Source organism: Syngnathus floridae, chromosome 4, assembly GCF_059516105.1.
Source record: "Syngnathus floridae isolate MCC-2025c chromosome 4, RoL_Sflo_1.0, whole genome shotgun sequence".
In the NCBI taxonomy this organism is placed as follows: domain Eukaryota; kingdom Metazoa; phylum Chordata; class Actinopteri; order Syngnathiformes; family Syngnathidae; genus Syngnathus; species Syngnathus floridae.
The window spans coordinates 20,270,991-20,298,977 of NC_142416.1; the positions used below are offsets into that span (position 1 = coordinate 20,270,991).

A 27,987-nucleotide genomic window follows, 5' to 3' on the forward strand; every position below is an offset into this window, starting at 1 on the left:
AAAAAAAAAACAAGGAATAAAACACCAGACAAGTTTTAACAGGTTTTAATGTTTATTAAAATAATAATAAAAGTAAATTTCAAACCAGCAATCTAATGTGAAATTGCAGTAGATATATTGGATAACAATATTTAGGCGTATATATGCATACACGTTAATTGAAGTGTTATAAAATCAAGATTACCCAAAGAGAAGCATCATCTCCCCGCTGTTGCATAACGGCGCATCATTTCATGCAATAAAATTAGCCGTTAGCTTGGAGAAAACGTGCATAAAAGAAGTGTGCGGTTCTTTCTTTCCTTGGCAAGTCGTAAATCGACATTTTGGTTCACATAGTTGACGTCAGGAGGGAGCCGCACCACGTTCACCGACTGATCCGTTGATGCACGCACGGGAAGGAAGGAAGGACATCCATTGACTCGTTCGCGAACGGGAAAGTTCCCTCACTGCTCCGGTCTCGCGATGAACTGGAAATGAAAATTACTCACTCTTTTACTCACAGATCCGTTCAGTTAGTGAACGGGAAATGTAATTCGCGACTCGTTTGTGAACGGGAAGTGACGTCATTTTCTTCTTCGTTATATTTTACGGCGAGGTGGCACCAGCTTCAATGCGCATTACCGACACCTACTGGTTGAAGTCATATGGACTGTAAAAAGAACGAATCACTTTAGGAAGTTATTCATTCACTCTCGTTCACTGAAAAGATTCTTTTTGTTGAACGAATCGTTCACTCACGAGCCAACACTATTGCATGACAGCTGACGGTGAGCTCCCATCAGACAATGGTAACAAATGGCGGTGTACCTAATAGAGTGTCCTTGTGACGTCACAGATCCAACAGCCAATCAGAAAGCGAGGGTGAGGGCCGGTGTCAGCCAAGTCTATGTTGTTCTTGAGCTAAACTTAACACGAGCAACATTCTATATAGTTGTTGACCTTTAGCCTGCCATGTTGTGATCACGAACACACGAACGATGGCTTGCCCACATGGTGAGTGTTACCTAACTGACATTCAGCCAGTCAGGCTGCCACGACCGGCTCACTGCGCTCCCGCCCGGGGCGCCGACTCCCTCCGCTCGGGCCGCAGTCCCTCATCCGCCCCCCCCACCCCAACAACGCCCAACTGTCCCCCCACCCCAGTGTGACTCACTGAGCGCGCTCACAGGCTTCTGCAGCTTCCTGTCATGGTGGGACCTGACAGCGGTCTGCTGTGTGATGCAAGTGTGTGCACGTGTGTGCGTGACGACACATTGAGTTGCCGTGAGCCATCCCATGAATTAATTCTATTCCATAAGTCCTTTTCATTCCAGAAGCTGTCACACTTATTCTAACTTTTTTTTGGATTTGATCTGTATCATCATCATCATCCTCATCACACAAGCACCATTTTGGTAGCCAAAGTGACTCCCCGCCCTCCCGACTGCGAGCATCAAATGACTACTCTGTTGTCCAATGTGTGCTTGTGAATAATGAGGTGATTTTTATTCGTCCTCCTCGTCCCGTCAGGACCACTGATTCAATTTGTATGTTGAGCTAGAAAGGGCTGCTAGTGGGCCACTGAGTGTGCAACGTGTGTTTCTTCTCACCCTTGAGACGAGCATGAGAGATGCTGAGTTGAACGGATTTTTTGACAGGCATGCATGCAATAGTACACACCCCCCCCACCCGAGGAAAAAAAAAAAATGGAATCATAAACTGTGCAATTTGTGCTTGGCGGGTATAACAGCTTGCTGTTAGCAGAGGTTACACACTCACAGACACAGACAGACACACACGCAGAGGACAAACAAAATGAATCATAAAGTTTCATATGCGGCCTAAGTGCCAAGAACCAGCCAGACCCGGCTCAACAGATGGAGCTCACTGCCAGTGTTCGTATGTGTGTGTGTGTGTTTGCTCAGTGAGCCCTTCAAACAACGGGTTGAGAATTCAGCAAACAAAAACACAAACTAATGGTTTGGTTTCGGATTTAAAGTGGACCAACGGTTCTGGGCAGCAGTGAGAGGCCTCCCAAGGAGATTAGCACTTAGAAATTAGCATCTGACTTGTTGACATGTAAAAGGATGCAAGACACACACACGGACACACACACAGATGCACTTGAAATCGTGCTTGATCTCCCCCGGTGCCCGAGCTCCGACTCAACAAATGCATCATAGATGAAATCTACTTCCAACTGAGTTGTAAATCTCCTGGAAAACATCAGAGAGTCAAGAAGGCATCAAAGGTGCGTTTGTTTCGTGCACCCGGACAATCTGGCTGCCTTTGTAACTTCATGACCTGCTAATTGACCGATCGGCCATCCGCAAACGAGCAAACGTGCCCACGTACAGAAATGATTCGTTTCGAATGACTATTTGGAAAGTAGCAAAGTGGCACAGCACGACTAGCAAAGGCCGATGGCAGCAGGCTCACTATTTGGCAGTCGCATTCTATTGGAACAAATCGAACCACCAGTTGCAGTCCAATTAACGCCGAGTCTCACTTCCCCGAATCAAAAAGCCATCAATTACTATCATTTTGCTATTTCTCCTCTGACGATTCGCACACACGCACACACGCAAACAGGCGCCTGAGTGGTGATTTAGCGTAGCACGTAGCATCTGTCAGGAATGATGAACCTTTCCATCCATCACGACGTCTCCGAGCGTGATCCACACGCACGAGCGTCAGGCACTCACACACACACACCTGGCTGAAAGGGCTGTGTGGCTTTGATGGATTTGTTCGAAATCAATGCCCTTCCATCAAGTTGTTGATGAAGCGGACTTTGTTCCCAAGCACGTTTGACACAAGACGGTCGGCATCTCCGGCAATTGGTCGCCCGCGTCAGTTGTCGGCGTGTGCGTCAGCAGCAGCCACCGAGCCGTTGCTCGGCTTTGTGTCAGTCAGTTTGCTTGCTCGACACTTGAAGGTGGAGCGTTCGAGGTCACATCTACAAGAGAAATGGAGGTCATGGAGTTTAACTGTCAAACGGCAACTTGTTCCGCTGGACTTATTTGGGGCTGTTTTGAGCCCTATTGATTGTTTCTCCAAACATTTCTTTTTTCCTTTTAAAAAGTGCTTGCTATTGTCTGTGCAAGACTGTTATTGATTTTTGATCCGTTTAAAGTCTGACCCCCTCGTCCCCCACAAACAAAAAACACATAAGCACCACTGAAAACAACACAACATGGAGATAAAAACATTTACCTGTCACACACTTAAAGGTTAGTTTAAAAAAAATCTTTGGGTGCCTGCAGGTAGGCAAATGCGAGTATGTGTGTGTATGTGTGTGTCCTGTTCTTATAGGTTTTGGGGACTTGGCAGACCGGGTCATCACGTGTGTTTGTGTGTGTGTGTGTGTTGTCTTTGCATGTGTACGAAATAAGAATGTGCCAAATCCTTTCATGTCAGCGGCAGTGATTTGGTTTGTTTGTCTGCATGCGATGCCGCCGCCGCTGCCGCCGCCGCATCACTTTCACTCGCTCATCTGCCACATTAGCGTGTGTCCGATACTCTGCGTGTGAGTGCGCTACACACACATCACGCTAATGTGTGTGTACTTGAGTGTGTGAAATCCCATCGGGTGTGGTAAAAAAGCCTCTTTGGCAAACAGCCTGAGTGCTCGGAGGAGCAGGCTGGATTTTTGTAGCGTTACGAGGCGCCGCTTTTGCAAGTTTCATATTGCAACATGTCTAAGATGTGATAAATATCCTTAAGTTGGATTTTTGTAGCTGATGAGGATGACGTTAAAACGTTTCCCGTCAAAACACATTTCAGAGTGAGCAATGTTTAACTCGTTGACAAGTGAAGCGAGCGACAAAACGTGGCCTTGAGGTCAGCGTTTGTTTTTTTCTTCTCGCGGTGCGCCGCCAGCACATCATTATCACATGAAAGTCGTCGAGTGTTTGCAATTTCCATAAATGTCTTTGCCGGCGCAAGTTGACGGCGCCTCGGGAGCCGCTGATGAAAAGGGGGCGTGTGTCACCGGCGCCCGCGATGGGCCCAAGCCGCCATCATCGCCGCCGCCTTTACTGCTGGGAGCGTTTGATTTATTTGATCTTATGTTTTTAAAACGAATTATTAAAGGATAAGAAATAAGGGCGAGATGAGACATGAAAACGGGGGACTAACGAAGACTGACTTTGGTGCACTTTGGCTTCATCGTGAAGACAGTTAACTTGGCCTGATTGAAGACTACATTTATTTTTATATTTATATATTTTCAATTTGTTGGCATCTGCAAATAAAATGTTTCTCAAAGGAAGAAGTCTCTTTAGTTTGCGTTGGATTTAATCGAGGGGTGTTTTTGTATGCTTATTTTGTTTGCCACAAAATTGCTTTTGATGTTTACGAAAACACTCAAGTCGCCTCTGGTGTTTACAAAGACGTTTACCTTTGAATTGAATTGAATCTTCTGGAAGCCTTCGTCATCCGGCTATTATGATTTTTTTTCATTTAGTTTCTCTCACTTTTCTTCATCATCGCAAACTAGCCGGGCTAGTTTGTGATGCTAGCAACCACCGGCAGGTACTTGTGCGCGCGCTAATGCATTAAAGTTAATCGTGCGTCATTATGATGGGATTGCCCTTATTCTCCTTTATGTGCCGTCAACACGGCGAAGCTAAATGGCTAATAAATACATCCTTTATCGCGTGGTGTTTCCCGCCCAGGAAGGTGCCCAAGAAAAGCTACCATCAGCGTCAAGATTTAAGATTTTAAATATAGATGGTGTCTGCGTTCTAAAGAGGCCATGGATAACGCAGGCTGTGGATTTTATTATTTTTAATTATTTTATTTTTATTATTATTATCATTATTATCATTATTATTATTATTAGGGTTTTATTTCACTTACATGACCAGACCTTAGAGAAGCAAAAAGCAAGTCTAAGTTGTGGCGCAGGCGGGGGACAATAATGAATGAAGAAGGTTTTGCCAATTGTTAAGAAGTTCTTATCACTTTGTTCTCTTCTCCTCCAAGGGTCCAGTCAGGGCCGGAAATTCAAGGATGAGGGAGCGCGAGAGGAAGTACTCATTCAATCCGAGGGGCAGACGGCCGCTAAGGACATAAGGATTGACCACTTTTCATCTCTCGATTAACAACCTGGAAGTTTCGTGTTCCTTTCTCGTCTCTTGATTCCCGCTACCACACATTGTCGGGTGACTTTCTCCAATGGATACCGTGACGACGTTACATCAGGCCCAGCGGCCGAAACGAACCGCCAGCGGGGGGATCTCGCCCCCCGTCAGTTTCTTCCTGGGCTGGGTCGTCCTGCTGTCCGTCGTGCGGTTGCCAGCGGCGACGGCCGACTGCTGGCTCATCGAGGGCGAGAAGGGCTTCGTGTGGTTGGCCATCTGCAGCATGAACCAGCCGCCCTACGAGGCCATCCCGGCTCACATCAACAGGTAACACCCCTCACGGGTCAGGGGTCGAGAACTTTGCCTGACCTTTGTCTGCCTCAACCGCAGCACTATCGTGGATCTGAGGCTGAACGAGAACAAGATCCGCTCTGTGCACTACTCTTCGCTCAGCCGCTTCGGCAACCTCACCTATCTGAACCTCACCAAGAACGACATCAGCTACGTGGAGGACGGAGCCTTTTCAGCGCAGTTCAACCTGCAGGTGAGCATCGACTGATGATGAACGATGTCACTGGCAACTTCTTAAAGTCACACACCATTTTCTCTACCTCCCCCCAAGGTTCTCCAGATGGGTTTCAACAAACTGAGGAACCTGACGGAGGGAATGCTGCGAGGCCTGGGCAAGCTGCAGTACCTTTACTTGCAGGCCAACCTCATCGAAACGGTCACGCCCAACACCTTCTGGGAGTGCCCCAACATCGAGAACATCGACCTATCCATGAACAGGTACCTTCCAAACGGAGCCCCGTCAGATCAGTCCAAGATAAGGCACATGATATCTATTGTGTCTTCGGCAGGATCCAGGCGCTAGACGGTAGCTTGTTCTCAGGACTCTCCAAGCTGACCACCTGCGAGCTGTACACCAACCCCTTCAACTGCTCCTGTGAGCTTCTGCCGTTCCTGCGCTGGCTCGCCGCCTTCCCCAACCGGACCAGCGAACGCATGGTCTGCGACGCCCCTCACGGCTTCTCCGGCTACAACTTGCTTAGTCCCAACCCCCGGGCGCCGGCCCAACGCAACGCGCTGCACGTGCTGGGCCTGGTGTGCACCGAGGACGGCAGCAATTCCACCGCCTTCTACATCAACGGTCTGCTGGACGCCACCACGCTGCCGCCGGACTTTTCCCCGTGCGGACTGGACGACTGCGCGTCGGGAACGCCCCCCGACGAGGTCATCTACCACACCATCTTCACCGAGATCAACCCCGTCATGACGCTGAAGCAGGTGCTACACTCCACGGCGGTGATCACGGTGGAGATCCCGCACCCTTACCGGAAGATGTACATCCTGATGCTGTACAACAACAGCTTCTTCACTGACATCCAGAACCTGAAGTACCAGAGGCAGGACATCGAACTGACCAACCTGAAAGCAAACACGGACTACACCTACTGCGTGGCCTCCATACGCAACTCCCTACGTTTTAACCACACCTGTCTGACCATCTCCACCGGTCGCGGAGCCAGAACGGAACGGGTCGCCAATCAGTCGTCGGCCACCCACTACATCATGACCATCCTGGGCTGCCTGTTTGGAATGCTGCTCTTTCTGGGCCTGGTGGTCCACTGTCTGAGACGGAAGAGGATCACAGAGGAGAAGGAGCGCAAGATGAACCGGATCCAGAGGACCCTGATAGAGCTCAAGTATGGTGACGAAGGTGATATTGAGGGTGGTGACGGCGGCGGGCCGGTTTCTCAGAAGCTACCCCCTGGCGGCGACGGTCTGTCAAGGATGCCCTACCTGCCTCAGGGCACCGAGATCGATCCCTACCAGTTGCAGGAGGTGCTGGAGACACCTGCGCACAAGCCCGCCAAGCTCAACTACATGGAGGTGAGAGGGTCCGCTGTGGAGAGGGAGCGGGAGATGTCGCCCCAAGCCAACCCTCAGGGTTCCGTGGCCGAGATCTCCACCATCGCCAAGGAAGTGGACAAGGTCAACCAAATCATCAACAACTGCATCGACGCCCTCAAGTCCGAGTCTACTTCCTTTCAGCAGGGCATCAAGTCCCCTACCTCAGCGGGCGGGGGGTCCGTATCCACCGCCGAGCCGCAATTGGTGCTCCTCTCTGAGCAGCCGGGAGACCGAGGGGGCGAGTTTCTCTCCCCTGTCTACAAGGGGGGGCGAGGGGGCCGAGGCTACCACCATTCCTTGCAGCGGCACCACAGCATGGAAGCCCCCAGCACGTCTAAGAGGCCCAGCACCTCCTCGTCCCCTGGCTCAACCAGGAGTCCCCGTTCCTTCCACTCAGAGGGGGCCTACCACGCTTCAGAGACTCGCTACATCGAGAGGAGCTCGCCCAGCGACCGCGCCGTGGAGGAACCGGTCCGCGCGGTCAACCCAGCGGCGGCCATCCTGCGCGCCGAGGCCCAGAGGATCCGGCAGTACCACGAGCACCGTCACTCGTACCCGGGCTCCCAGGAACTGCAGCGCCACCCGCAGATTTTGCAGGAACTCCACTACCATCCCGGTGGACGCAAGCCCTCGGTCCTGGACCCTCTCACCCTCGGCCGACAGGCCAAGCAGAGAGAGCTGGCGTACTCCCAGCTGGCCCCGCACTACGCCCTGTCCCCCCAGTACCACAACCTCAGTTACTGCTCCAGCCCAGAAGAGGATGAGGAGGAGGAAGAAGAGGAAGGGCTTCTGTGCACCCCCACGTTGGGCCTGTGGGAGCGCTTCAAGCTGCACCGCAAGAGGCACCGGCAGGCGTCCATGGAGGACGAAGGCTACGTGGCGGCCGGCCACGCGCTTCGCCGAAAAGTCCAGTTTGCCAAGGACGAGGATCTGCACGATATTTTGGACTACTGGAAGGGGGTTTCGGCCCAGCAGAAGGCCTGAGTTGAGCTGACACGACACTGTGGAAGACCTGTAAATAGAAACGCCGCATAACCAGGAACCCAAGAATTATTGAAAACAAGGAGTAGGAAAAAAAAAAATAAAAAATCATAACTTAGATTCTTTTTTTATTTCTAATCTAATGGAACTCATAGCTGAAACTTATGTAGCTGTTTGTATGTTTTCACAGAGGAAGGAGAAAAGCTTAACATGGCAGCCTATCCCGCTTTTTTTTTTTTAGGATGTTGTGTCTAGGGAACCAACAAGGACCGTTTTCTGAGAGACATTTTAAAGGACTGGACACAATTTGAGAATGGGTTGCCAGGCAACGTTAGTGTCCCCTTTCCCCTGCAAGCCACTCAACTTTCTATTGATGCGTTTCCACAGGGAACAAAGAACAGGTACTACTTCTAGTACCAACTACCGGCCGGCACTATCAAATGGATTCGTCATTAGCCACGCCCACATTACGGCGCCCAGTTTGAGTCCCTGGTTTTCCTCTCTTCCGACTGCTGAGTTGGCTTTTCAGCACCTCAAACCTGCGCTATCAGGAATATGTGGCGAGAAAGGGGCCAAAGTGAGCAGCGTATAACGTGCCAAATGTTCCTTCTGACTTGCCAAGCGGTTTTCTATACAGAATTTAAAGATTTGAAAAAAAATATGTTACTATGATTATTATAATTATTATTATTGATATGGATTGTTCTTATCTTCTTACTGTTCCTATGATCATAATCGTCATTTGTTTGAATGTGGCAAAGGGACGTGATAGAATGGGATGGAAGAGCGCCCCCTTCCTACCTGGAGGACTTCGACGGGGGATACAAAACGGTTCTCGAACATTTACTCTATATTTGCAACAGATGTTTTTTGAAATGTTTCAGACTTTTCTCCCAACACCGACTTAGCTAGTTAGCTCAAGTTTTTTGATTAAAAAAAAAAAAAAAAAACTTCAAATGAATGTCTTTAATTCCCACAGAATAAAAAAAAAAGTGGGAAAAAAAACTGCACTGTTCAAAAATTCAAAAAAACTTTTGAAAGGGAAAAAGAGCTTGGAACTCTCCGGGAAAAAAAAAAAAAAAAAAAAATGCCGTAGCTCCACTGTGTCTCATAGCAACAGCGGCGTCCTGTTGTCTAAATTGTATTTCGTCCTTGCTTTTTCTTGTCTACTTTAAACATTTGGTTCCACTGTGGTGCCGTTGTGCCAAACTTGACAAATCCTAACAATTCTACACACATAGACACACACAGACACACACGCACGCTTAACATTGACCATTTGCCAAATGTGAAATTGCACAAGAAGGCGTCACATTTTCAAGCAGCCAATCATCCTTAAGACCAAAGTACTGTGCTAAAGGAATTGACAAACCCTCAAAGCCCCCCAACACACGCATGCACACACACATTGAACACACACAGACACACACAGAAGCAAACGCAGTTGAATGTATTCTTTGCCAACAGCTGAATGGAAGGAGTTGTTCAAGAACGAAAGGGCTCCATTTGCCCTGGCAGACTTGATTGAGCATTTATGACCATCAAGGTTTAAAGAAAAAGTTTTTTCCCTCTTTCTTTTATTTGGAACAAGTTGAAAAGTTGTTGTCAATAGCGATGAAGTCGAAGGGAAAAGATGTTTGTGCAAAAACGGCTGCAAGACGAAATGAGCGTGTTCTCACGAGAATGTGGTCGTCGTCAATTGGAAGGACAATTAAAATAGAGAAATATAAAGTGATTCATTTTGCACATTAGGAAGTCAAAATGTGGGAAAAAAAACAAGTTCACATTGTAGTGTTGGGCAGAGGCGTTTGTTTGGGCTGTCAGGGAACTTGCTAATGTTTAGGTTGCTCTCGGGGTTCTTGCTTGCATAAGGGTTTTATCGTTAGTGTTAAGGTTCTTGCTAGAATCAGCAACATTGTTTAGGCTTAGGGCTGCTGTAAGGGTTCTTGTTAGCTAGCTTTGTTGTCAGGATTGTTCTTGCTCGGGTTGGGCTTGCTAAAATCAGGGTTTTGCTTAGGTCAGCAACATTGTTGGGCTTCTTGTTCAGGGTTAGGGTCAAAGTTCTTGTTAGCTAGTTTAGACCTAACCCACTAGCTTAGCTTTGTTGTCAGGATTGTTTTTGATTGCTCGGCTTGGGCTCAGTGTTTGTGTTCTTTTTCTGAAGATTCTTTTTAGGCTCCAGTTGTGTTCAGGTTTTTGTTATTTGGGCAGGTTTAGATGGGATGCAGGTTGGGCTTTGGGTTTTTGTCAGGCTAGTAGCTTCTCTGATTGGTTAGCTAAGTTTTTGTCTGATTGTGACACTTCCAGAAATAGCATTGTTTTTAATTTTTTCCTATTTCTTTGTCTACACTGAACCTCAAGGCAATGGAGTGACTTTTAGTTGAGAATTTCAGTCTACCATTGTGGCCTGCTTAACTCTTTGTGCCAACCTGTACTAAATTCTCCTGAGAACACGTTGACAAGAAAGGTAAATTGTATTTGTTGTTTGTTTTGCTTTTTTGTGGGGTGGGCAGGGGTCACAAAGCACAGTCGAAGGCGGTGGCAGCCGGATTGTGGCTTCAACTCAACAGCAGCCTTAAAAAAAAAAAAAGAATCTCTTCTCTTGTGTTTCTTGTCATCTTTTGTTTTCCAAACTGGACTGGCTTTCCTCTGACTGCCGTTTTATAAGCGCAGCGCCAACGTTGCCATTGCAGCCGCCTTTCGGTTGGACTCTCAGAGGTCATGGGCGACAAAAACGGGAATGCCTCGAAAGCGGGACTGGGCAGATCCCGTTTTGACGTCGGACACGCTGTGAATTCCTCGGCAAAGAGACGCAAGTCTGTCGGACGCTTTCATTTTTTTCTTGTTAAACGATTCAAAAGAGCACAATAAAGATCTACGTTACTTTACTCACTCGCCTGCCTGCCATCATTTGTACCGTCCGGTAAGGTTCTGCTATCTTTTATCCCGAAGATGAGGGGGACACGCTTACATCCACAAAGGAAAGTTTCGACAGGTAGGAGAAGAAGAAGTGATGGGTCGTCCTGCGGGCCTTCAACTCTCCTCTGTGGGAAGGAAGAAAGAAGAAAAGCAGCACCTAAAGTGTCGGGATGCATTAAACATGGAGTGGAATTGCATCTCACTATTTAATGGCTGGGAAGGATGATGTCGTTTTAAACAGGAGTCGCTGAGGGCATGCGTGTGTGTGTGTGTGTGTGTGTGTGTGTGTGCGCAATGCAAGCAGCTGAGAAAGCTGAGCAGCTTTGTGGCAGCTGCTGAATATTCAACAGCTAGCACGTTAATTATTTCTAAGCGAGCTGATGACCTGATCACAGAAAGATAAGGAGGCTGCACACCTCAATCAAGACCTGGCTTCTTTCTGCCCTCAGGTAACACAAACTTTTTTTTTTAGAACAGTTAACAGTTACTCTACTTGGTCATTTCTTTTTTTTTTTTTAAATAGTCTTACTATAAATTTGAAACCCTAACCCTGAAATTAGAGTTTTGAACAGAACAAAAACACTACATGGACAATTTCTAAAATTCAGGCAAAAAAGATCAAGAATGCCACAAAAAGACAAATTTATGGATTGTTCTAAAAAAATGATTTAAAAAAAGTAGAGGGGAAAATAAAAGAAAGTAAAAATAATCTACAGATTTGGCATTTCGCAAAAAAGCCTCAAAGGTTTTAACTAAATATCGTCATTCCAATATTTTTGCAACGTCTCACCTGAAAAGAGGCCACCACCGTCTGCTCAACTTTGACGTTTACCTTACAGGAAAGCTTTCAAAGTCAGAAACTAAAAGAGTGTACCAAAGGCGTCGTCGGACGCGGTCAGGTGATGACAGTCTGCCGTGCAAACAGGTCGATGGTCAGGGTGGACGTGAAGACGGGGATGCTGTTCTGCTGGTGCAGGTGCAGCGCCACCAGATCGCCCAGCGTCCGCGTGTACGCCGTCTCCATCAGCTCGATGCTTCCCGACAGACCCTGAAACAAAACAAAAAACAGGTTACATGTGTGCAAGATGAAAAAAAAACACTCTAAAGTATCTGAAAGAAGTAAAGCGGGATCACTCGGTCAGGCGTCGAACGTCTCCCGGGAGAATCGTCAAGATGGCGTCTAAATCTGCGCGGATTAATTAGACGGAGCAGCTTGGGGCGATGGAGTGGAGAAGAAAGCGATGAGGGAAACCAAGGATGGAGTAATTAAAAGATCTCGTCATGGAAGGAAGGCAAGAGGGAAGGAGACGTGGCGCTCGCCCGGGGAGCCCAGCGGCACGTCTGGAACCGGTTGCCACGGAGACCACTGTTGCCCCCCCCCCTCAGCAGACGTCCACTAGCATGTTACATTTGCGCGCAAAATGACAATGTGCGGCCCATTAAGGTCAAGGGTCATCGGGACTGAATGTTGTGTCTCGCGTCTCGAGCCAAATGACAAGCTAGCAATTTGCTGTTGCTTTGTGGCACTGACTATCATACTGCCCCCCACAGGATTGAGGTGAAACTGCATCACACAAAAGATTTCACGTCAGCGGAATGCCAGGAGCCCCTTTCGCGCTTGCCGGGAATTATGCTCAGGTGCTAGCTCGGGGTCAAAGGTGCAAAGTTGGCGTTACCTTGGACAACTTTTCATTTGAAAAAAAAAAGCGCCTCCACGCCATTCCTCCGCTCTTTTCATTTGTCTATCCAATTAAAGGAAATCAATACTGCCTGCCTTGAGGCGCAAGGCGGGGCGGGGCTTATTAGTGACCTCATCCAAGCGAGGTGCCATCTGCCGCCTGAATGCTAATGGCGCTCGCCCAGCCCCCCCACGGCTTTAATTGGATGTATGCATGCAAAACGCAGACGACCTTGTCTCAATTTAAATGCAGATTTTGGCATTCAGGAAGAGCCATTTTGCACAATGTCGGAATCAGCGCCTCGCCTTTCCATATTCATATCGCAATCACCAAATCGTCAACGTCTCCGCCGATGTCATCATGGCGAGCGTTTCAACAGGAGCGCTCCGAGCGGAACGTGGGTCACGCATCGCCAAGCTGAGGACTTTGATCTTCAGACGTGTGGCCAATGAATAGGGAGGAAAAAAAGAAAACAAAATCCGATTCTGGTGCCTTATTGCTCCTAATTAAGAACATTTGCGAAGAGTTTCAGCGGAAAGTCGCTGGAGTCGCGTCAACGTATCTCGACGAAGCCTTGAACCGCTTGACCGCGTTTATCCGCTTTTGGCACTAATTAGACATATCGAGCTCTGTATTTCCTCCATAAAGGTCCAATTAGCAAGCCAAGGGCTCTTGGTTTTTTTTTTTGTACCTGCATAAGGAAGCAAGTCTTCTTTTAATTGGCTGCCTTGTGATCAATACGGCCTGAGCCGATACGCAATCTTGACTCAAAGTCTTGGCCTTGAATTACGAATCAAAGCTTTGATTAAGTCTTGAGAAGTCATTCATACCCCATGACAAAAAAAAATCTGTTCTCAAAATATTGGTACATATTGATTAGAGGCCTTTTAAATATTTGGACTTTTATTTGAGGGCAAAAGAAATTCCCCGCATTCAATTAGCGAATGGAGCAAATGGGACGTTTACGGGACGTTTTGACGTATGGCGGCGCAAAGAAGAAGGGCCGCTAATTAGCCGGCGCCCGTGAATGCTTTTCATTAGCGGCCGTCAAAGGCGAGGACGTCAACCTTTACGGCTTGTTAAACGGCAAATAAAGCGCGGCAAAAAAGGCTGCGGGTAATTCAAACTTTGTGGAAAGACGTCGATTTCGTCGTTAACCTCCCGGTGGACAGGTTGTGTTGCCATGGTGACCGTGGACATGCTGTGGGCAAACACTAGGGGGGGCCTAACAACTTCCTGTCAGGCAGCATCAGAGTCAACAAGGACATTTCCCTCGGAAGGTTTTGTAGCGCGACCAGCTAAAAATAAATCATTTAAAAAATAATACGTAATGCCGCTCGTGTATTCCCATCAGCGCTTTGGTGGCAATTCTTATTGATGTTTTATGATTAAACAAACCAAATGTTGCTGCTGCGTGTTGATAATGACCTTTTTGCACAGCTGCGCGGATATTTGGATACAACACACATGCACACACACACGTTCCCCATTTTGATGCGTCTAAACGGGCCTTGTGTCAATAATTTACTTTGGAGATTTTACCTTCTACACTAACTGCCATGGAGGCAACTCAACTCTATTCCAAGCCCTCACCGTCGCCATATCCGACCAGTACGTTTTTCAGCAGGTAGGTATGGAAAAGGGTCTTGAATTGGCTCATCGGTAAAATTCTGGTGTGCAATCTACCAAATGAGTGGTGGCGTTGCCTCCTTTTGGATTTGAGAGCAGCACAACCTTTGAGTAAAAACGTAGTCGTTTTCTCTGCTTTTGGTTCAGAAACTAATGTTTTGAGTGGCACGCTCAGGCACATGGATGTGCATTTTAAGATGGCCGCCTCAGACCCGTTGAGCATGATAAAGCGCCACCTTGCAAAATGGGAATCAGCAGAAGGAGATCAAACCTGCACACTGCAGTACGTCATGTTTTATTCTCCACCCTAACTCGGTAAAAGTGGCGGGTAGAAAAACAAGTCTAAAAAGAAGCAATAACAAGAGACGCCACAGACTCGGGGCTCGGCGTGCTTCTATTGATTTGCTCATTAAATAATAATAGAAAGAAAGAAAGAAAGAAAAAAACATTGCGTGGCAGCAACAAAAGTCAAGATGGGGAGAAAAAAAAACTTTCACTCTCTCCATTTCCTCCCTTCTACCTTTTCCCGTGGCTCCGTAATACAGGGAGGAGATGGAAACGTGAAAACAAACACCAATTTAGAGGCGAGAAGTGGGAAGCAAATGCAAAAAAGCATCCGATTGCAGGTTCCCGCGCACGTACGGATTGGCGAGGAAGCCGAGGCACTTAATAAAGTGCACGTTATGAGCGGCGAGCGGCCTGCCTTAATGACCCACCTGCGTTGGATCGACCACTCGGGAGTGATTAAGTGGCGATTTGCGCAGGAGCGCATTAAAACGGCCGGCGACACACCTGGCATTCGTTCCGAGACGTGCGCGTCAAATCATCTTACCCCATTGAAATGAACACAATTGTCATTAATCCGTTCCAGCACCCAAAAAAAAAGAAAATCTAAAATGTTTAAAACAGTTGAACTCTTTTGTGCATGTTATGACATTTTTGATTTGGGTCAAATTAACATTTGTGTAAAGTCACGCTGTCACTTTGAAACTTGCGAGAAGCAAATCAGTCGCTGGCACAGCTACATGTGGGTTATCTCCCTGATTAGCAGAAGCTCATAAATACCTCATCACGGATGCTAATCAGACGTCTCACCTGGGGGGCCGCGCTAAAAATACTAAGATGACACACAGCGGCTCCTTTTTTTTTTTTTTTACCTCCACAAATTAACACTAAACCGAGCACTCCATCGACACATTTATCCACTGACACGTTGCCGGGTGAAGAATTTAGCAGAGGAGAAAAACAAATGGCAAAAATTGGATGCCAACCAAAGGTGAACTGGGCCCAGGTCCAAGCGGGCAAATGACCCATGGCAACTCCTCGCTTGGGCGAGATGCCGACGTGATTTAAACCGATTGAGATGTCGGAGCGGTGTGAACGACGCCTAATAGAGCTTGAGTTTCCAACATAAAAAAAATGAGAAGCAGCATCAAAGATTGTCCGCGCTATTAGCGGCAAAACGTTAGATGAAAAAAAAAAACTCACATGTACATCCGATTGTTTATTAAGCGACGTTTGCCTGAAGCGCCCACGGCGGCAGTTTGACTTTGGATCTTAATTAGCATTTCCATTGTATCCTGTGGGAATTATTTCCCATAATTGGGGGAATAAACAGCGTGTGTGCAGCGGCGGGAGCAGGTTAAACAGCTTACACCACGGCGGGGATTTGGGTGGCGTTGTCTTGACGGCCATATTAGCGGGATTATCCCGCAGCCCCCGTGGCTCACTTGAATAACGCTTGAATCCTATTTGGGACACTGGCGCACTTCATCTGTTATTTGTCAACGCAATTAGTCCAAAGGTTTCCGCCATTCAGGGTGGGCGGATATTTTTTGGGAACAATATTCAAAGTGGTTTCGGATCAAAAGTGTGTTTTGGGGCTTACAGTCTTAATCAAGCTAATTATGTTTTGGTACTATTCAGGGATTTTTTTTCCTCTTTGTGAATTCACATGTTGGTCATTGCGTACGTGTCAATGTTGTACTGCATTAGCGGAACACACCTCGGCGGAGCCATGGGCCACCAAGTGTGTGTGTGTGTGTGTGTACTCTCACGGACTGCAGAAGGCAGCCTGAATACCAAACAGGATAGCTGTGTGTGTTTTGCATGTGTGTGTGCGTGTCTGCACATCTGTATGCATGTGGTCGGACAGAGAGGGGAGGGGCTGAGGGAGAACATGGTGCGAGGAGCGTGCAAGCGTAAGAATGTGACACTGCACACTTATGTGGGCTTTATGATTCCGTGTGTGCGAGCGAGCTTAATAAAAATGGACAGTGAATTATCTCTCGTGGCAGGTGGATTGGGCGCAGACGCGCGCGCTCTTCATTAGTGATGATCTCAAAGACACGGTCGTTCAAGCGCCGAGATTAAATTCAACGCCAATTCAAACGCTGTTGCTAACGAAAACAGCAGCACCAAGCGAAGGAGCGTACTGAAGAAAAAAAGGTGTGTCCGGCCCAATTGTTTGTTATAGTTCATGCTATTTTTAAAAAACATCGCCGGGGTCGCGCCGACCCGGTTGATTCGTCGTACTTAAGGCGGCGGCGTTCGCTCAAAGGCAAAAGGACTCGGCGCGCACACGCGTGTACGGAGCCGATATCGATTGATACCGGTCGGACCCGTGACGCCGCCCCTGCCGTCGGTTTTTGCCCGGCAACACGCTCACACGCACAGAAAGAAGGAACAGTGTTGCCGTAGTGTCGCTGTCGCTGCACGGCGGAGTGGGGCACAAAGCAATAAGGTGGCCTAATGGTGCATAAATTGGCTGGCAGGGTGCAAGGTCAAAACATTCTCTGTCCCACCTTTTTGAAGACCAAGCAGTCCTCCACGTGCTCGGCGTAGACGGAGGTGAGCCGGTACTGATTCTCAATGGGGATGTCCAGTTGGTAGCCGGTCAGGATGTAACAGACGGTGCGGAACTCCTGGATCTTCTGCTTGAACACCTCCTTCAGACGCTGGTTCTTCAGCTCCGACACCTCGATTTGCTTCAGCAAATCTGAGGCGGGGAAAAAAAAAACATGCGGAAGATTAACAGCTGCTTCCGATTGGGGCGGATTTTGGCCAGAATGGCTGCCTTAGACTAAACTGTACTTTATTTTGGGCACCTTTCTGTCCACTCAAATCGGTCAAACTGGGTCAGGGACTAAGTTGCTAACCAAAACAGCAGCACAGACGAGCCGAGTACAAAGCCTTAAATATAGAATGTTGCGGGCATGTTGGAAATACTTTCTGTCACATGCTACTCACCCCTGACCTCCTTGGGCGGCGGCAGGTTAAGTTTGGCCTCCTGCAGGGCGGCATCCACGAGGCCGCTCTCCTGCCCTTTGCGCACCACGTCGCGGAGGCGCTCCACTTCTTCCTGGAGGGCCTCGAACTCCTGCTGCCGCTGCTGCTTGGCCACGGCGGTGGGGTTCATCTTGAAGTTAACCACGCGGGTCTTGAGGGCGTCGTAGTCGCCCTGAGGGACGCCGCAGATGGTGACGAATCACTTCATTGCAACTCCTGCCGTTATTTGAATAACACTATACTGATTGGACACGGTGGTCAGGTCCAAATAAAGATAAATACGATGCTTTAACTCAACAATGAAAGGGAAGCGGAAAGCAAGCCATTTGCTCTTTTTTTTTTTTTTCCTCAAGCCAAAACAACAAACAAGCAAATGAATCTTAACCACCGCCGCGCAACACGAGAATCAAATTAGCTCCGGTTGCACGCAGCCGCTGCGAGGCAAACTGAGATCAAGTGACGCGCCGTAAACGATCATTTAGTTGGCGACAGAAAACACGAGTGCAGAATGTAGCGCCGGATGCGCGAGTACCGATACCAAGTATCGATACCTGGGACTTATTTCAAGGTATCTGTACTGTTCACAAAAAAAAATAAAAAATAGGTTACAACAATCCTGAGTTGGATTCAATGAAGCCTTTGAGCCAAGACGGAAAAAATGTTGCCCACTTTTCAAGCTAGCATGAGCCGAGCTGTTTAAGGCGGCATTACGTTAAAGCCAAATGGATGTAAACAGACGGAGGCGTGAACTACGGCTTCATCGGGCCATCTCGTCTCGGCGGCTGGCTGGCTTGACGCAATCCCTTGCAAGGGCAACAATTTGCTCCCGGCTCGGAGCCTTGGCAGAAAACAACATGAAAGACAAAGCGGGGAAATGTTCCGTCATATTGCATCTGGAAAGTGGGAGGGAGAGAGGGAGGGAGGCAAAGAGGTGTGAAAGAGGAAAAGCTTGTTTTCATTCCGCTATGCCTTGTCGAGAAAGGTGCGAGTAGGAAGGCCGGACGAGTTTGGAAAACATCAGACACGATAAGTCTGATGTTGGAAAGATTGAAGACAATTTAGCCGAACAAGGACTGAGATGAGATGAAGCTAATATCACAAACACGAGTCCTGAACATGAAGGATTTAAAAAATATAAATTTGGCCTTTTCAATGAACCTCAACAATCTCTTTTTGTCAATATAGTCCGAGCGTGTTCTCAGGTTTGGTGGAGCGCGCAGCAGCGGAAGGTTTCCATCTTTAACGACCCAAACGTTTATGGCGCGGAAAATATCAACGCTTTCGTCTTCAGCGAACCGAACGCGGATTCTTGTAAACATTGACGGCAATCTCGTCGGCAGTGAACCTCGTTTATGTCTTTGCAGGTATAAAAAAAATAGACATCTTGTGTTTCTTCAGTGAACCGAAAATCAAACACGGCAGAGACGCTCGGTTGAATGTCGACATTTGGCCGCTGACGTGCATTCATTCCTGCGTTGCTCTCCCCCTCCCACCCAGTGAGCGAGGAGAATTGAAGTGGGGGTGCATCTCCGAGGAGCCAACCGGCGAAAAACCTTTGCCCATTTTCACGGTAATTTCCTTAAACGTGTTGGTCATGCCCGAGAACACACAGATTCCTGACACGCCGGCGAAAATTGAAGCCCAAACGCTGCCTCTCGCATGTTTCATTATCGACGCGCCGGGCCGCCTCGGCGGGGGACGTGGAGGACCTGACGGCCGCGGTGATGAAAGGCCTCACATGAGGACAATTGCAAACGAGGAGGGAGCTTAGTTAAGTGGGGCCCGAAGCACATCGAGAGCGCCGATTGTCGGCCGCTGCGATTTTCTATGTTGAGGTAGCCATGAAGCAATTCAGAGAAAAAGGTTCTTCTTGCCTGGAGGTTGTGTCTCTCCAGTCTCATCTCCAGCGTTTCCTTCTGCTCCTCCAAACGCTGGCGCTCCGCCTCCAGAGCTTCAATTTTCTGCCTTTAGATGAGACAAAAGTGATTTTTAGGGGAATGACTCCGCCCTCAGTGACCGCTGGATGGCGAGCTACCTGAGAATGGTGACCTCCTCTTTGCTCACCGAGGAGCCGTCGTCTGTCGAGGCCTGCAGCTTCTTCAGAGAATCCAGCTCAAATTGCATCTGGAAAAGAAGGGGGGGGAGTTTTTTTTTTTTTTCCCTTCATGAATCTCCATCCGAGGTGCGCCTCGAGACTTCGTCCACATCTCTGCTCTGACAATTATCCCCCATTTCCATTTGCCTCCTTTCGCTGACAGCGTGTGCCGCTAATCTTCGCCGAGACAGAGAAGTAATTACTGCTCTGGCAGACAGGTGGATTTCACGCGTCGACAGCGACTCGCCGCCGCGTTGACGTCTCCCCGGCAACGGAGGGGCCATTAAAAAGCAGGAGCGAGCGAGCCGGTCAAAGTTGAAGACGAGCATGTGCGTCGAACTCCGTGTCGCCGTTCCACGAGTTTCATGTTTCAATTCAAGTGAGAATTTTTCATTTTTTTTGCTGCGCTGTTGATATTTTTAGTCAGCGCTTGAATATAGGCCACGTTTTCCACGCGGCAAACATCAATCAAGCGGTGAGGTCAAAAAAAAGCGAGCAGCGTGACAGCGTTGCTATTCCGGCTTGTTTACCAAACGCGTCGGGCTTTAAACGCCTTTGAACGGGAAACTGCGTGGATTTCCGACTTACGGTCTGAAGTTGTAATTTGAGAGTGGCGCTCTCGTCCTGTGCTTTGGCCAGCTGCGCCTGAGAAGACAAAAACCACGTTAGATGAGATCACGGAGCTCGGCCCTGTGGAAACGTGATGTCACACCTCCATCTCCGTGTTGAGGTTCTGCGTCTTTTGCAGCAATTCCTCCGCCTCCTTCAGACGCTTGCCGAGCTGCGGCGAATGTTCGGCGGGCGCCAGTTCGCTGTCGTACGACTCCAGGATGGAGCGCATGCCGTCGCGTTCCTGCCACACACACACACGCATATTAATCTCCCGAGAAATCTCCTCGCAAAGAAGGTCGCAACTTGGATATTTCTGACAGCTAACATTTGTGAAAGAAAATGAAGTGTGTCTTGTTATTTGCTATTTCCCTGATTGGCCTGCCACTTCTCGGCAGTTGGCGCCCGGCAGACAAGCAAAGGCTTTTTTTTTTTTTTTCCCCCTTCAAATGAGGAACTGGCAGCTGACGAGAGGTGTCGGGATCACTTGTCACCGTGACTCCAAACGGGAGAGGATGAAGGCGCCTTGCACATGACGTGATGACGCCCGCGTGTCACATCGCACATACGAGGCTGTGCTTGTTGTTGCAAATGAAAAGATTTACATATGATGAGCTCTGTTGAAATCCTGCACGCTGGTGATTTAGACTTCATCATTGCGATTGTAGCCAATCTGCCAGAGGCACGTCTGCGCCGATGTGGGAGCGGTCACTCAATTCTACAAGATGAAAAAGCTTCCTCTCGCTCTCTTTTCATACGGCGCGGCCGCCGCCGCGCACTTAAGTCTCGACGAGCGGATGCGGAGAAAACAAAGTGCAGAGAGAAGCGGGCAAAGAAAAAGCTCCTCAAGTCTGCGCTTTCACAAGTGTCACTCACTGCGACGCCACATCTCCAAATAGCTCGTTGCTGTCACTGTGTGCAAAAAATAAAAAACTGACATGACATATAAGACTGACGGGATATTTTATAAGCAGATGTAGATAAATGTATTCATTCACATTACGGGTCTTTGTTTCGAGAAACATTTTGGACCGTTATCATTTTTATTTAGCTTTGACCGCATGGTAAAAACGCAGGAAGTCACACTCATTCCACCGGTTGGTGTGGAAAAGTCGGTTTAATGCCGAGCGTGTCCTCAAAGCGAACCTCGCGAACATCAAAATCAATGCCTAATGGCTCTGAAATGGCTCCGGAGAGACCAGCCGGCGGCCTCATGGTGTCAAAAAACAAAAAATGATTACTATAATCAGACACTGATGAGGCCCACCAGCGAATTCTAATTACAAGGTGTTAAGGTCGCGTAGCAAAAAAAAAAAGGGAGATGAAAAAAAGAAAGAAAAAAAAGGGACGTTTAGAGGTCGGGTTCCGACAGCTGAGCCCCGCTGGCTATTTACCGTCCATTAAGACGCGTTTCATCTAAATCAAAAATCTGTCCGATAAAGACTGAAAAGTTCTTCATTTGAAACTAAATAGAATCAACAAAAGGCAACAGGGAGGACGCGGCGATAAAAGCCTCATTAGCATTTTCATGGATGCCCGCAGGTCAACAACGGCTGGCGAAAAAGACGGCGGACAAACTTGGGCCTAACCTTGTTGCATTTGTCTGAAATGAGACTTGTTCCAACCTATCATCGAATCGTTAAAAAATCTTTTTCAGAGGTGAACTGAAAATGAAATCAAATCATGTGTGCCGAATTAACCAATTGCAAACCATTTAAAAAGAATAATAATACTTGTACTAATACTTCCTTGTGGCAATGATGTTTTGTTGTTCTGCATTTGCGCCTTTTAGAATGTCGGCCAAAAAGTGAAGAGGGGTGCACTGACTTTTTATTGGCACTGTAAAAGTTGAAAAGTCAGTGGATGGCAATGACTCACGCTCTCCTCCTCCTCCTCCTCCTCGTCTTCCGAGTCCTCTTTGGCGTGCCCACATTCTGCCTTCAGTCACGGCCTCAACAACTTTTTTTTTTTTTTGCGGTGGGCCGGAACGATTTTCCAGAGCGTATCAAAGTATCCATTAACCGAGGCGCTTTCCCTCACGAGGGTCGCCGGCACGCCGGGGCTTCTCCCGTCAGACTTGGGGAAGAAGTGCAAATTGACTTTCCCGTCTGAGTGAGGTTCGTTTATGCTTCTGTGACATTTTTTTTTTTATGCGTTCTGATATGACAGAATACGACCGCCCCATTTTGTGTCAATTTGTCAAACTGGCGCCAGGGATTATTTATTTATTTTACTTTATTTTATTTGTCAAACTGGTGCCAGGGATTATTTATTTATTTATTTGTTTATTTATATTTAAATTCTCTCCAGCAATATTGCCATGATACCAAAATCAGATTTTGAAAATGCCTATGTGGCCGTTTTCCGTTGGTCTTTGTTGAGGTGTGAGATTCTCGTCCATACTTGTAAATACCTTGGTGAGTAGTATAAGCCTCTTCTGCAGCCGGCGCAGGAACACGTCGTGCGTCTCGCGCTTCTTCTGCTCCTCCAGCGTTTTGCCGCGCTGCTGCAACAGCTCTGCCTGCAGCTCGGACAGCGAGCGCTCCATGCTCCGAACGCTGAAAAGGGGAGGAGTAACGTTAGGGGGGCGGAGTCTGTGAAATTGGCTAAACTTTGGTGCAATATGTTTCCTCCGTGGGCCAACTTCTTCAATCTTGCTTTCACTTTGGCGAGTTCAGTGGCGCGAAGAGACAAAGCAACTTATCTTGCCTCCGATTGCACTCTGGCATCATCCCAAAAAAAAAAGGCTTTGGGGATCAATGATAACGCCCGAGAACAAGTGGCACGTCAAATCCTCTCAGAGATGAAATGCGGCACTGCTGCCGGCCAGGCCTGATCAATAGGACGCTAATTATACTGGGGGATGGGGGGGCTCCCCTCCCTCTGCCCATTCTTCTGTTTGTAATATTCCGTAATGAAGCCCATACGTCGAGCGGCGGAGAGGCTTGTTAGCTAATGAAAGCTTTCGGAGGAAGCGTGCACACGCGACCCTCCCCGCAGACTTTCACCTCGGCCTAGGGAGGGCGCCGTTAATTACGACGACTTTCTCCTTCTCGTCTGTTCCCGCACACAATTTACTGTTAGCCGCGCTATCAGAACGTGGGAGCACTTTAATTAACTTGGTGACAATTATAGAGTTGCCCGAGATATGCTCCGCTGGATGCGTGTGCGCGGGTTGAGAGGAACTGCGGAGGTTACCGGCTGCTGAGTGTGTAGTTCTGTTCTTTCAGGGCAATTTCCCTCTGCTGGATCTGAATCACCTCCCTGGACAGATCCTCGGGTTTCCTGTAACAAATAACGGTCGGATCAATGCCAAAACGTTCGCCGTGTTGTCCCGCTGGGAGGCCGGCGGAGTTAAACCCCGCCTACACCGCCGCCAAAACACACACACAGCATGATGCAGAAGGTCACATTGGTAAAGCGAGGCTGAAAGCGCAACCAGCGTAGCATTGTTAGCATTAGCGTTGGAAGGTGGCACGGCGTCGTGGGAGCGGTTATGCTACATGTGACCATGTGCTTTTTTTTTTTTTTTTTTTAAAAAGCTCAGTAAGAACATGGTTACGATCTGGAGTGAGATAGGTTGGTCCAGAAAAAAAAAAATCAATAGGGCAACGGTCGTCAAAGCATAAAAACCTCGGCGGCTCGGCCTTCAAATCAAATCAATAGGTTGACGCGATAAGAATCGGAAAAATCATGAGCAAATGACATGTGCACCATCTCGAGTTGTAAAAAAATCAATGGTGCGCCTGCTTGGCTTGACTTGAACGCTAGCCTCTTCTTCAGATCACGTCAATTCCGCCGGGGCCGACGACAAATGACAAAGCTGTTGAGTTTGAAGTTTGGGCGAGGAGGGGCTGGATTTACGCCGCTTGGCTTCTTTGCGTCGGGGACCAAAGTAATCTCATGACTAAAATATGAGGCGCCGTGAATCATAGGATGGAATAACTACAGCGATTGCGCACAGCCCGGAGCGGCGAGGATCGGCGCTCGGCCTCAAAACAACACGCCGGCCTCGGAAACGCAGGAAAATGCACAATTTATTACCTCTGCATTACTTCCCCTCTTTGCAGACTCGCGCAAAAAAGCTACTTCAACAAAAGATGGAAAGGGAATTAAAAAAAAGAAATAAATTTGGATTTCAGGGCTATTTTTTTCAACATGAAGGCAAATTTGTGTGTGAATAATGCATGAATCCTGGTGACAAAACTCAAGCGTGTGCAGGAGATGGATTTCTATCAAAGTTTGCCCTTGGTGAATACGCACACGCATGCTAGGCAACCAAAACATAAGCTTCATAACCAGTTTGTGAGCAGAAAAGAGCATTATGAAACTTTAAAAAAAAAAATTAATCATGTAAAATGTGCAGCCAAACTCAATCAATCCGCCCTAGCAAGACAGCTAATTACTTGTTTGTAAAGCTCAGCAGCACTGTCGGGACAAGCCCATTTGAAGAAGAGGCATCATTCGCTGCCGCCGTCGCCCGGGGCCCTTTCTAAATATTTATTTGCCGCATTAACCTTTCGTGTTGAGCCTCAGTCATGCGGCGGGGCGGCCCTTTGCTGGCGGTATGTGTTTATTTTTTGCTTTAATCCGCAGCACGGAGGCGAAGCCAGCCGCCGACACGAAAAGAGATCATCGGAGCGCTCCCGCGGGGAGGCTCGATCCGACCGGGGCGAGCCGGGCTCCGCCTGCTCCGTGACAACAAAAAGGTGACGGATGAAACCTCGTACGTCGGAGTGACACGTTGTCCTCCTGATGCGAGTCCATTCAAAGTTAAACGTGTTGTTGCTTCCTCGCAAGTGGAGTGAGTTACGCAGCTCACCCGAGGTTACCTTCCATTTAGCATTCGGTTTGCATCACTGTCACACTTAATCACAGAGACGCGCTCGGTCTGGGCGCGTGCGTGCGTGCGTGCTCGCACGTGTCAAGGGCGGCTCGCAGTGTTTTATCATCTGTCAAATCTGCTCGGCTGCTCAAAAGGAAACATGCAATCATTCCCTCATTACTTGTTTGGACTTGGAAGCGTTGAGACAAACACCAGGCAGGTATTTAACACACACGCACACCGCAATACACTAACAGGCATACAATTAGAAAGTAAGCCGTCCTTGAAAGGGTTGTTTTGGAGAATGACCACAGCTCCACCTAGAGGCCTATTGTTACATTACACTGGTTCCTTGATGGAAACCACTCCCCAAAGTCACGCAGACACACTGACCTGATGTTGAGTCCAGTTGATTGGCCGAGGTTCTCCCATGCTCTGACCTTCTCTGTCAACCTCTGTGTGATGAACAACCCAACAAACGCAACCATAAAAAAATAATCTCATCCTTCTTAAAGTGACTGATTTATTTTTCGTTACCTCCTTCTCCAGTTCCATGTTGACTAAATCTTCTTTGGTCTTGGCCACGCGCTCCAGCTTCCTCTTCAGGCCCTCCGCCTCCTCTTTCAGAAGGCTGCAATTCTCTCTCCTCTCTCTGCATTCACAACGCAAAGCGTTTAGAAACCAAATGACGTGCGGGTATTATTTTCTACGTTGTCCTCGCGATCTACTGAAGTATCTGTGAAAGTTAGCCAGTGCCTGCGTCTATCCTTGACAGCAACGGATGCTTGACCTGAGGAAAATGTTCTCCTCTCTGAAGCGCTTGAGCTCCTTCTCCAGGTCGGGCACCCTGCTGGCCTCCGACTTGATGCTCTTCACGATGGCGAAGTCTTCTTCCTGGAGAGCGAGACGCCTTTCTAACTCCTGGGGCAGAAAAAAAAACAAAAAAAACATCAAACACACAAAATGGCGGGCGGGCGGTCGCTTTGCTGGCTTAGGTGCGTCTACCTTGATCTTGATGACATGGTCAGAGCAGGTCGACTGCGCCGCTTGGAGTCTCTGGCACAGCTCAGACATCTCCTGGTAGTTCCTGATCAAAAAGGACCAATCAGGCGAAGGCGCCAGCTTGTCACGTCCATTTTGTGTGGCAATACCTGCGCTGTAAATCCAGCTGCTCCTGCAGCGCCTGCTTCTCCAACGTCTTTGTGAAAATGACAGAGTCCTGGTTCTGGAGCTTCTGTTTCAGCTCACGGATCTCGTCCTTCAGGCCGATGACGGTCTGACGACAGGCACGGGGAAGCACCAAACGTTTTGTGAGGCTGCTCCATACATTTCTTGCATGTTTTTATATCATGTGCATGTTGCTCGCCCGTGTGTACCTGGTTAGCGGTGTTGAGTTGGGCGTCTCGCTCGTCCAGCTTCTTGCCGAGGCCCTCCAGGTTCTTGCCGAGTTCTCGGTTGGCCTCCACTTGCTGGGCTAGCTTCTTGACGGCCTCCGTCTCGCGCTCCTCTGACTTCTTGAGCCGTGACGCCATTTCACTGTTCTTTTCCTCCAATTGCTACAGCGGACAGAATAAAAAAGCAATGCTAACCAGCTGACGTTTGCGCCAACAAGGTCAGCTTGTGGTGATGGAAAAAATGCATTTCATGACATGGCCAGCAGAGGGCTCATTTGTTTGTTTTTGTTTGTCAAACTGCTGACCAACTATTTTAAAACACAAAACAATTTAATCAGTCATTTAGTTTTTAAATGTATTTTAAAATGCTGACTGCAATATTTCAAGCGAGTGGAGATCGACGTGAAGGAACGCTACCTTCAAGTTGCACGCTGTGTCACTGGCGCTTTTCTCCAGCTCCACGCGAATGCGTTTGTGACTCAGCTCCATCTGCTTCTTCTCCTGATCCAACTCCAGGTAGCGACTGCGCGACTGGACCTTCTCGGCCGCTTCCAAAAACTATGTGGGAAGATACATGTCATGAATGCAAATCCGTACATCTGCAGTACAGAGTGGTGGCGTGTCACTGCATACATCCATGCTGCGCTTGTACTGGTTCTGCAGGTTGGTCGTGTGCACCGCCGAGGGTCCCGACAACTGGGGCGAACGCCCGGAGCGGCTGATGAAGGAGTTGAAGGACTTCAAGGTGGAAAACATGGTGGTGTCCTCGTCACAGTCCATTGTTGGGAGTCTCTAGAAGCAAAATTATACTTATCAATTCCTGTTTTATTTCATGTGACACACACACCATTATCCTTGGAGTCAATTTAACAGATAAACATTATGCCGGGGAGAGTTTTGCCCATGATTTAAAAAAAAAACAAAAAAAAAACAATAACATTTTGGGGCACTTACCCAGTTACTCAGTGCTTGAGTCGTCCTTTCATTTAAAAGTTATCTTTTACTCAAGTCATTACTTGGTGACCTTTTTACATTTAGTTGAGTCATATTACGGTACACTATCCAGCTAGTAAAGTAATTGTAGGCTACTTGAGTCCAATTTTTGCCTACTCTTCCGACCTCGGATTATTTCAGGAACGCCCCAATATTCCTGAACAATTTAGTCCTACTTTGGGGATTAAACATGCACTGAATGACAGCGAGTCGAGGACATTATGAGTGATGGGAAGGTTAGAAGCAGACTTTCGAACGCAGCTCTTGTTTTTGAACGTCGTACGCATTGTGCAAGTGTACCCAAATGTTGTCTCATTTGTATGAAGTATGCTAAAAAGACGCAAACATGCCGAAAACAAGTTCAATAGCCTTGGTCGTCTATGCATATATTTTAAAAAACCCACAACGGGGTCCTTATAAGCCTCCACGTACCGTCTTCACTTCACCGTCGTTTTGTTTGTGACGAGTTTATTCGGAATTTGCTGCTGGAAACTGATGTTATCTTGCTAGCTAGGCTGAAACCTAGCTTCAGGTTAGCGCGTAAAAATCTCTCGTGCTGTTTGGCTCGCGCTAAATGTCGCGAGAGTTGATAACT

The 27,987-nt window shown here is 48.0% G+C and overlaps 2 protein-coding genes across 11 annotated transcripts in view; one reads left to right on the plus strand and one right to left on the minus strand.

Moving 5' to 3' along the window:
• Positions 1 to 10,850, plus strand: part of LOC148399874 (protein ELFN1-like) — a 34,048-nt gene extending 23,198 nt beyond the window's left edge. For both annotated transcript variants that reach the window (XM_088373648.1, XM_088373649.1), the window contains 4 exons: positions 4,969 to 5,393; positions 5,457 to 5,610; positions 5,689 to 5,855; positions 5,927 to 10,850. In XM_088373648.1, coding sequence (XP_088229774.1) covers positions 5,161 to 5,393; positions 5,457 to 5,610; positions 5,689 to 5,855; positions 5,927 to 7,964 — 2,592 coding nt within the window. In that variant the 5' untranslated portion in view covers positions 4,969 to 5,160 and the 3' untranslated portion in view covers positions 7,965 to 10,850. The remainder of the gene's footprint in view (positions 1 to 4,968; positions 5,394 to 5,456; positions 5,611 to 5,688; positions 5,856 to 5,926) is intronic.
• Positions 34 to 27,982, minus strand: mad1l1 (mitotic arrest deficient 1 like 1). 9 transcript variants are annotated; one of them, XR_015858012.1, is made up of 20 exons: positions 27,825 to 27,981; positions 27,033 to 27,191; positions 26,817 to 26,957; positions 26,382 to 26,561; positions 26,157 to 26,281; positions 26,011 to 26,092; positions 25,796 to 25,926; positions 25,543 to 25,657; positions 25,399 to 25,460; positions 23,379 to 23,465; positions 22,594 to 22,738; positions 20,284 to 20,424; positions 20,160 to 20,216; positions 19,512 to 19,600; positions 19,351 to 19,441; positions 17,438 to 17,648; positions 16,993 to 17,186; positions 10,855 to 11,928; positions 2,695 to 2,938; positions 34 to 467 (listed from the first exon to the last, which is right to left on the minus strand). XR_015858012.1 is itself a non-coding variant. In XM_088373652.1 (19 exons), exons 2-18 carry the CDS (start codon positions 27,177 to 27,179, stop codon positions 11,776 to 11,778), a joined length of 2,151 nt encoding a protein of 716 aa, XP_088229778.1. In that variant the 5' UTR covers positions 27,180 to 27,191; positions 27,825 to 27,982; the 3' UTR covers positions 34 to 467; positions 11,755 to 11,775. The 9 variants fall into 9 exon arrangements, 5 of the variants coding, with proteins under 5 accessions (XP_088229778.1, XP_088229777.1, XP_088229776.1 ...); XR_015858009.1 differs by having other exon boundaries at positions 34 to 2,938; XM_088373652.1 differs by lacking the exon at positions 2,695 to 2,938 and having other exon boundaries at positions 11,755 to 11,928; positions 27,825 to 27,982.
• Between the last annotated feature and the right edge of the window lie 5 nt (positions 27,983 to 27,987).

Excerpts from the sequence above, each read along its gene's own strand:
- mad1l1 (XM_088373652.1), bottom strand. The coding sequence starts at position 27,179 with ATGGACTGTGACGAGGACACCACCATGTTTTCCACCTTGAAGTCCTTC. Across the intron at positions 20,425-22,593 it reads GGCTTATACTACTCACCAAG|GAACGCGACGGCATGCGCTC; the intron begins GTATTTACAAGT and ends TGTGTGTGGCAG. Across the intron at positions 11,929-16,992 it reads ACTGCTTGGTCTTCAAAAAG|GGTCTGTCGGGAAGCATCGA; the intron begins GTGGGACAGAGA and ends GTTTTGTTTCAG.